Source organism: Ictalurus furcatus, chromosome 23 (genome assembly GCF_023375685.1).
Source record: "Ictalurus furcatus strain D&B chromosome 23, Billie_1.0, whole genome shotgun sequence".
NCBI classification, from domain to species: domain Eukaryota; kingdom Metazoa; phylum Chordata; class Actinopteri; order Siluriformes; family Ictaluridae; genus Ictalurus; species Ictalurus furcatus.
The window spans coordinates 6,062,674-6,071,419 of NC_071277.1; the positions used below are offsets into that span (position 1 = coordinate 6,062,674).

Here is an 8,746-nt window from a genome sequence, read left to right on the forward strand (position 1 = left end):
CGAAACTCTCGTCTCATATCCATCTTCTGATCTCAAACCCAAATGTCTTTGGTGTATACAACACAAACAAAAAATGAACTGACCTCTGATGACCTGACTGTTCCAATAGTTTTGAAGGGGACTGAACAAAACAAGACCATTAAACCCTGATATAACTATTTTGGTTTTTAATTCTGCTTCATTAGAAAAGCTGTAGGGTGCACGGTGGCTTAGTGGTTAGCACGTTTGCCTGTTCGCCTCACACCTCCAGGGTCCGGGGTTCGATTCCTGCCGGGGCCGTGTGTGTGAAGGTTGCATGTTCTTCCCGTGCTGTGGGGGGTTTCCTCCCCCAGTATGAATGGATGTGTGAGTGTGCCCTGTGATGGATTGGCACCCTGTCCAGGGTGTACCCTGCCTTGTGCCCGATGCTTCCTGGGATTGGCTCCAGGTTCCCCTGTGACCCTGAAGAAGGAGTAAGTGGTAGAAGATGGATGGATGGATGGATAGAAAAGCTGTTGTATAATGCTACTTTGTAACTACATTTGAGAGGGTCAGAGGTTGAGTTTTTAATGACCACTGTGTTGGTTTTGTCACTCTGGTGGTTTTCCACTGATTATGGGTTTGCTTAGTGTGTAAATGTCACCCTCTTCTGGATCAGTTCATGTGTACATTAAGCCTGCTTACTCCACGGCTAAATTTAGTTATTGACTCACTCAGTTTTAGGTTTCCCCATCTTCTTACTGACAGTTGAGGAAGCACAACCCCGGAAGTGATGATGAGAAACTGACTGACTGAACTCGGATCACAAATCAGCTGATATCCTGATAACCTGCAGTTATTAAACTTTAGGGCAAAAGCAAAATGTGTGTGTGTGTGTGTGTGTGTTGAATCGAAACCGAATTTTATAAACAGTAAACTCCGGATTTACGTCCGAAACAGCCGTGACGTCATCACAACGTCCTCGCTTTTCATTCTACAGCTGCTTGTCCTGTATCGGTAATCATTACCTGACAAAATAAAACAGTTAACATAATAACCAAGTAACGAGTGATTTATGAAAATATATCCAACATATCTTTCATATGAGTTACTTACTTAGCCGAAGTTTCATCTGTAATCTTGCTCTGTGTTATTTATTTATTTATTTATTTATTTATTTGTTTGTTTGTGTGGTGTTGTTTCACTATGTATTCCTGTGAAGGACTGGAGATTTGTTTCAGGAGAAGTGAAACTCGTGGTATTAAAAAGCGAACGTGCAGCGCCAGTTCTCAGTTGTGAAGCTTCACTTCTGCGAGAAAATAAAGCTCCTGCAGGTAAAGTAGAAAAGGGAACAGATAAAGGGTTCCGAATAGAAATAATATAGCTGTTAGGATTTTACATCCTCTCAGTGATTACAGGTTGCATGTGTGTATTTTGTTTAATATATATATATATATATATATATATATATATATATATATATGTATATATATATATCAGCATATAATAATATATAATATATAATAACCTAAAAACAACAACAACAAAAAAAAACCGACTATGATAATTAACTGCTTTTTGTGAAATATTTACATATTTACTGTCTGTTGGAAATTTGACGAATAAATTCATTCTGCCTCTAAACAATACTCCAACACACTCTCTAATTATATCTGGAATTTAATTTGTACAGGATGTGACGTGGAATTAAATCGCTAATGATTAGTGTCGGTTGTTATTCATTTTTGTTGTCATTTTAAAGCGATTATCTTTAAATACGCGTTCCCGCGACGAGAGCGCGTTCCCTGGCAGGGCTAACGTCTGTTAGTGAGTATACATTGCGCATGCGCAAAGCGTGGACACGCAGCAGCAAGACACCGTGGGAAATGGAAAGATAAAGAAAGAACAGTTGTTTGGTGTATACAGAGAAGCAGACAAAAAACTAAATATTGACTCTTATTTGCGTTTGTCGTTTGCCAGACTGAATGGAATAATTGAATGATCGGATTTCTTTAACTTTACAATAATTATTTAAATGTAACGTTTTATATTTTAATAGCCTACTTTATGTAATATTGTAATGTAATATTTTATACTGTACTATGCTTAAGTATTTTGATCAATGATAAAACTCATTAGAATAATATAAATGTATACACCAACATGGATAAGATTTAACCTAGCAAATATAGGTTTTAATGTAATTTATCTTCTGTTGTAACAAACACAACTGAACAGGGATTTTAATCTTAACCTTTCATTAACCTTTTAATCTTTAATTTAAATCCAAACATCTGATTTTTATTCTATTATTCTAAACAGCAAAAATGCTAATCGGCAGGTTTTTTTTGTGAAAACTAGCATAAATATATTCTTTGAGAAACTCAGGTATAATATATGATAGAGTATATGTGTGTCGGTCTCATGTGATTTTTCTCTGTGTGTGTGTGTGTGTGTGTGTGTGCGCTTAGTCATGGCGTCCTCCAACAGTCTTCTGTGTGAGGAGCAGCTCCAGTGCGCAATCTGTCTGGATGTGTTCACTGATCCAGTGTCTACTCCGTGTGGCCATAACTTCTGCATGTCCTGTCTCAGAGAATGCTGGAACAATAGTTCATACTGCCAGTGTCCAGTTTGTAAGCAGGATTTTGATAAAAGGCCTGAGCTTCGTGTGAATACCTTTATCTCTGGACTGGCTGTTCAGTTTAGGAAGTTGGTTCAGGTGAAATCCAGCAGCAGAGCAGAGCAGCTCGGTTTCGTAGGTACAAAGGTGCTGTGTGACTGCTGCACAGGGGAGAAGCTGGAGGCTCTAAAGTCCTGTCTGGACTGTGGGGTTTCTTACTGTAACACTCATCTGATGCCTCATAGAAGTGCAACTAAACTGAAGAAACACAAACTGATAGATGCTGTGGAGAAGCTGAAGGATTACATCTGCCAGAAACATGAGAGACCCCTGGAGCTGTTCTGTAGAGATGACCAGATGTGTGTGTGTCAGTTCTGCACTGAGGGAGACCACAAAACCCACAGCATTGTTCCTATAGAGGAGGAAAGTCAAGCAAAGAAGGTGAGAGACATTTAGACATGACACATAATTAAAATTTTGCTACAGATTTTTATTTATTTATTTATTTATTTATTTACAATTTTCGAATATGAATGCTCAGAAGTTGATTAATTTTCCGAAAACAGCAGCTCTGTCAATAACTACGGCTGCAAAGATTATAATGACGCATGCTTTCTAATACAGTATCGTTTCTATGGTAACAAGTCATTCACAGGGACTTGTATGGTGGACATTACATATAATCTAAGACTAATAAGAAAAGGATTTTAAAAAAATCTTTATTTAACAAAGAAAAAGGTATAATCATTGATATGGTGGTGTTTTCTGTGGGGACATGTTTATTTAACATTTTTAAAAGGAGTCCGAAGAGTCAGCACTTTGTAACCGTCAGAAGTAAAGCTGTAATTTGAAGTTTTCCACCACAGGAACGTCTTCAGGACTGAGTGCTTTGCAGTTTCCTGGTAACATGACAATACGCACTTTCTTTTCTTATTAACTTAGAGAAACATATGGGAGGCGGGTGAGGGAATGAGTGTTCGTAGATGCTATAACATAAGTGATAATGGGAATGTTTTGTACTGTCGATGTTCCACAACATTAAATTTAACTATAAATGGATAAAAAAAAAGGGGGTGAAGTTTCATTATTGTTGACAAACTCATGTTGTGTAAGACAAATAAAACAATACAGGATGTGTTGTTATAGGAAAATAATCAATGTTAGGGTGGTAACAATGACTCTTATCATTTCTGTAATACAATACATAATACAGTTCCTTATTAGCTGGCTCATATCCAAGCCACTGCTGTATTTTATCCCTTGAAAATGTGTGATGTTGCCTGGCGAATGAACATGAATCTTAAATCCTGTCGCTTTCACAAAAGCTTTCATAGAGGCGGATCAGCTACTAAAAGCAGTTTTCCATCGCAAGGTACAGTTATGAACCCAAATCCAAAAATCCAAAAAATTCCTGTACCCTGGTTTAGCAGCTATGCACCCAGAAAAAATATCGGAATGTTGTGAGGTGGGAACTAGTGATCGACACAAGTAATAAAAACACTCCGTGAAACGTATTAATTCAAAATAAAATCCAAGGCTCCAATAGAGTACAAGCCTCAGCAAGTATGTTGTAATGACATGGAGCACACCAAATGAAACCAAGGGTGCCAATACTTTACAGGCCTTTGAAAGAGAGAGATATTTGAGTGCAGGTTTTGTCAAAAAAACAAAAGCAGAAGAACTCACTACCTCAGTACAGTACGTTGCACTACATACATTCTACAGTATATATATATATATATATATATATATCTCAAAGGTAAGAAATGTAATATGAAGCTAAATACTGGTACAAAAATACTGTGGATAAATAAAAATAATTGTGAAACCTTTAGTTGTATATATTTAAATTAAATGTTTTTTTAATCATTATATTTCCTTATAATTATTATAATAATTATTAGGATCAGCAACACTATGACATAATATGCCATTTTTAAATCTGGAGTTATATTTGTGGATGAATGTTAATTTAAATCCCTGTGAATAATATTTATTGTAGTCTTTGCTAGGGATGGCACAGGCAAAAGGTCAGCAGATAATCCAGGATCGAGTGAAGAAGATTGAGGAAATCAAACACTCTGTAAAACTCCATAAAGTGAGTTTCAACTTGTTACATAGGTTTATTCTTCGCTTTATGACAAGGATGCATAAACGAATAAGTTTGTCTTCTCTTAGAGAAACACAGAGAAGCAGAAAGTAGACAGTATGAAGATGTTTGATGATCTGATGCGCTGTGTTGAGAGGAACCAGGCTGAGCTGCTCGAGGAGATGAAGGAAAAGCAGAGAGCAGCAGAGCGGCAGGCTGAAGAGTTCATTAAAGAGCTGGAGGAGGAAATCACTGAGCTGAAGAGGAGAGACACTGAGCTGGAGCAGCTCTCACACACTGATGATCATCTTCACTTCCTGCAGGTCTGAGTCCCTCTGTTTCTAAGACATAATGGTGCGCATGGCATGACAGCACTCATTTATTTTCTCTCCTGCTGTACTGTAGATGTACTCATCCATGTGCAGCCCTAAACACATCAAGAACTGGACTGACATCAGGTTTAACCCTGAGATGAGTGGCGAGACTCTAATGAGAGCTCTGTCTAAGCTTCAGGAATATCTCAGTAAGGAAATGGAGAAACTTGCTGAAATGAGTAAGTCCTTTTCATGGTTAGTAAGAAGGTTGGTTAGGCAGTGAATTAATTTTGCAATATAGAGAAAGAATATCACGTTTACGTCCTAATTCAAGGAATGTCTACTTGGTATAAGGTGACTTAGACGTCTGACATCTCCATAGTTATTAGCACCTTCCTTGAAAATGAGCTAAATTGAACAGGACAATACTGTACATATATATATATATATATATATATATATATATATATATATATATATATATATATATATATATGTTTCAATGGCACAATGTGCTGTTTCATTTGAACAGTCTTTTTCTCAGACATTTTCTCACAGTTAATATTTCGTAAAGCATCTCTTGGTGAGAATAACAAAACCGAGCCTCTTCCTTTAATGACGAACAAGGCTAGGTACATTTATAGCGAATCCTGGATCCGCCATGCCGAACATCCATGCAGAACTTCTTTATATTCTGATGGTTGTGCATGTGGACTGTCCTTTTCAAAATTTCTACTGCAAAACACCCATATTTGGATTGATTTATAAAATCTCGAAAGATAATATCTCTAAATGTTTATGGGCAAGTCTTTTAAGCCAGACTATCCTGGTACTTAGAAGATTTTATGACCCAACTAATTTTCACAAGGGTCCCTGGACTGCAAACCACTAAACAGCCCCAAAGCATCGGTGAAAGCCTCCACCTCCATATTTCAGAGTGGGTTTGGATGATGTTCCTTGTATGCATTCCTCATTTTTTCACCTAGCATGCTGCTGATGTTTACACACAAAAAAAAGTCTGATTTTGACATCATCTGACCAAAGCAAATGATTTGAATTCTGATCTTCTTCTTTTTTTTCCCCCATCACCATTATCCTCACAGTGCATCAGTGAAGTATCATAAGCATCCATGAATCACTGTGCCAGTCAATGTTGGTCATACTCTTGAAGGAACTTTTCTGTTTTAAAAAAATAATAAAAAACAGCCAGTTATTGTTTATCATTGTGTGTATCTTTTACAATATCTTTTACTCTTCGATTAAGCAAAATATAAGATCTGAAACCATTTTTTAAAATCCATTTTTCTTTTCCAAACAGAACTTAAGAAAATTCAACAATATGCAGGTATGTGTGCTTGTGTGCGTGTGTGCGCGTGTGTGTGATCACATGACTAAATAAATACATCTTTATTACTACATGCTGTATAAATCTTAAAATGGGTTTAAATTGTTACGCTTTCAGTGGATGTGACTCTGGATCCTGATACAGTTCAACCTTACCTCATTTTGTCTGAAGATAGAAAACAAGTGACATGTGGAGACTGTGTACAGAGTTACCCTGATAACCCTGAGCGGTTTAATCGCTGTCCCTGTGTGCTGGGGAAGGAAGGATTCTCCTCAGGGAGATCTTACTACGAGGTACAGGTCAGAGGGAAGACCATGTGGGATTTAGGAGTCGCCCGAGAGTCCATTGTCAGGAAGGGAAAGATTACAGCCTGCCCTGAGAATGGATACTGGTCTCTGTGTCTGAGGCATGAGACTGATTATAAGGCGTGTGAGTCTCGCTGGATTTCACTCTCTTTGAAACAGAAGCCTGAAAAGATCGCAGTGTTTGTGGATTACGAGGAGGGTCTGGTCTCTTTTTATGATGTAAAGACTAAGACTTGTATCTACTCTTTCACTGGTCAGTCTTTCTCTGAGAAACTCTATCCATATTTTAGCCCCTGTCTCAGTGATAAGGGTCAAAATTCAGCACCTTTGATTATCAGTCCTGTTAAACAGTCTGCATGAAATGTTCTTCCTAAAGACACAAACTTTACGCCAACTGATACTTAAGAAATTGTTACTGATACGCAAGAGATTTTTCTATGGAATTGCTGTTTATCAGCCTGAAGTAAATCTAATATAAAGTGCAAGTGACTTTATCCTAAGAAGGTTTGACTCTGTCTTGCAGTAATTGCCTACCATTATTTAACATTAAAGTAGCTTTTGCCACATCTGTAATTAAAGTAATTTATACTGTAGCTTACTCTAATGCTTAGTGTGTCATGACTCACTTTCTACACATTAACATCAACTGAATATGTAACAAAAATGGAAAACATCAGTAAATAATTAAATGAAAAGAAATGCTCGTTTTTTCCTTTTTGTTCCCTGCTGTTCTGTGTGAGTAGCAGACTTAGCAACCTAGAAGTTTTGAACAGAAGGCAACTCAATCAAGCACGCTCATGCTCATTAGAATATTAGGTTACTCCTGCCTGGACAATTCTCCAATTAAATCTTTGCTAGACGTTTACTAAGACAGACGCTGTGTCCCAGTTCGCCTAGCATCCAAGATTAGAATAGTGTGTCCCAAATTGTAGTATGTTGAAACTAGGGCTGGGTGATACAACAAAAATATCATATAATGATACTGATTTCTACGATACACCCTGCATATCACGATATATAATTTATCTAACAAACGGTCTGAAAAACAGTAGTAAAATAAACCAAAAAATGTTAAACTGAGTTTGACGATATTTTTCTTTAATTCTTTAAAACCCATAAAATCCACGACATCCAATCAGTACCTTTAATTTGTAATTATTAAAAACGTTTAAAAAGAATCACCATACCAACGATATCTCAAAAACGTGTATCGCGTAATCATTTATCACGATATTGATATTATATCGATATATCGTCCAGCCCTAGTTGAAACGAGTATCCCCAAGGTACCTGGATGGTCTACTATTTCTGGTAGGTTTTCAAAACTTGGACAGTTTTTCAGATAATCCCCCACAACCCATTTCACGAGGAAGGAGGAGTTTTGTGATGTTTTGCTTTGCCTTGCTTGCAAACATGGCGCTCAAGTGTTTGTCAAGGAGTTTGTTTATGGTGACAGTGTGCGTAACTAGGCAACAACGTTTTCATAACGTGTACTTGCATACTCTTTTGCTACACACTCAAAAGTAGGTACATTTTCTTCACAAAAAGAGTATATACTTTTAGTGTATTGTATAAGTAGGTAAATTGGGACGCAGCAAGAGACTTGGTAAGACTTGGGGTCGTAAACTAATTTTTTACATGCAAGGTGAATCTGTAAATGAGGCCAGAAATGTTAAGACACAAATGTAAAACATAAACTCAGATCATGAGCATAAAACTCTGCTTCCCGTTACATTTAAAAGGTCTGTACAATAACCTCATAGATGAGTGCAAACGTTTGTATAAGTTCTGGGCAAAATGTTAGGCTTTACAGATGTTCCTACATTATCGTTAACAACAAAAATAGTTAAATAGCATATGTTTTTATATATTGTGAGAAAATAAATATATCACTTCAAATGTTTTCATCACCCTTTCTAAACGTGGTTAGCACGTTCGCTTCACACCTCCAGGGCTGGGGGTTCGATTCCAGCCGCTGTCCTGTGTGTGTGGAGTTTGGATGTTCTCCCCGTGCTGTGGGGGTTTCCTCCATGTACTCCGGTTTCCTCCCCAAGTCCAAAGACATGCATGGTAGACTGATTGGCATGTCCAAAGTGTCCGTAGTGTATGAATGGG

The 8,746-nt window shown here is 37.4% G+C and overlaps 1 protein-coding gene and 1 long non-coding RNA gene across 2 annotated transcripts; one reads left to right on the top strand and one right to left on the bottom strand.

The window, feature by feature from the left end:
• Positions 1 to 1,159: 1,159 nt before the first annotated feature.
• Positions 1,160 to 7,716, top strand: LOC128599846 (E3 ubiquitin-protein ligase TRIM39-like). Its single transcript, XM_053611844.1, has 7 exons — positions 1,160 to 1,292; positions 2,430 to 3,019; positions 4,581 to 4,676; positions 4,757 to 4,990; positions 5,073 to 5,220; positions 6,300 to 6,326; positions 6,444 to 7,716. The coding sequence occupies exons 2-7, from the start codon at positions 2,432 to 2,434 to the stop codon at positions 6,989 to 6,991; spliced, it is 1,641 nt and encodes a 546-aa protein (XP_053467819.1). The 5' UTR covers positions 1,160 to 1,292; positions 2,430 to 2,431; the 3' UTR covers positions 6,992 to 7,716.
• Positions 5,492 to 8,060, bottom strand: LOC128599847 (uncharacterized). Its single transcript, XR_008384477.1, has 3 exons — positions 7,922 to 8,060; positions 6,482 to 6,794; positions 5,492 to 6,160 (listed from the first exon to the last, which is right to left on the bottom strand). It is a non-coding gene; the product is annotated as an uncharacterized LOC128599847 (long non-coding RNA).
• Positions 8,061 to 8,746: the final 686 nt, after the last annotated feature.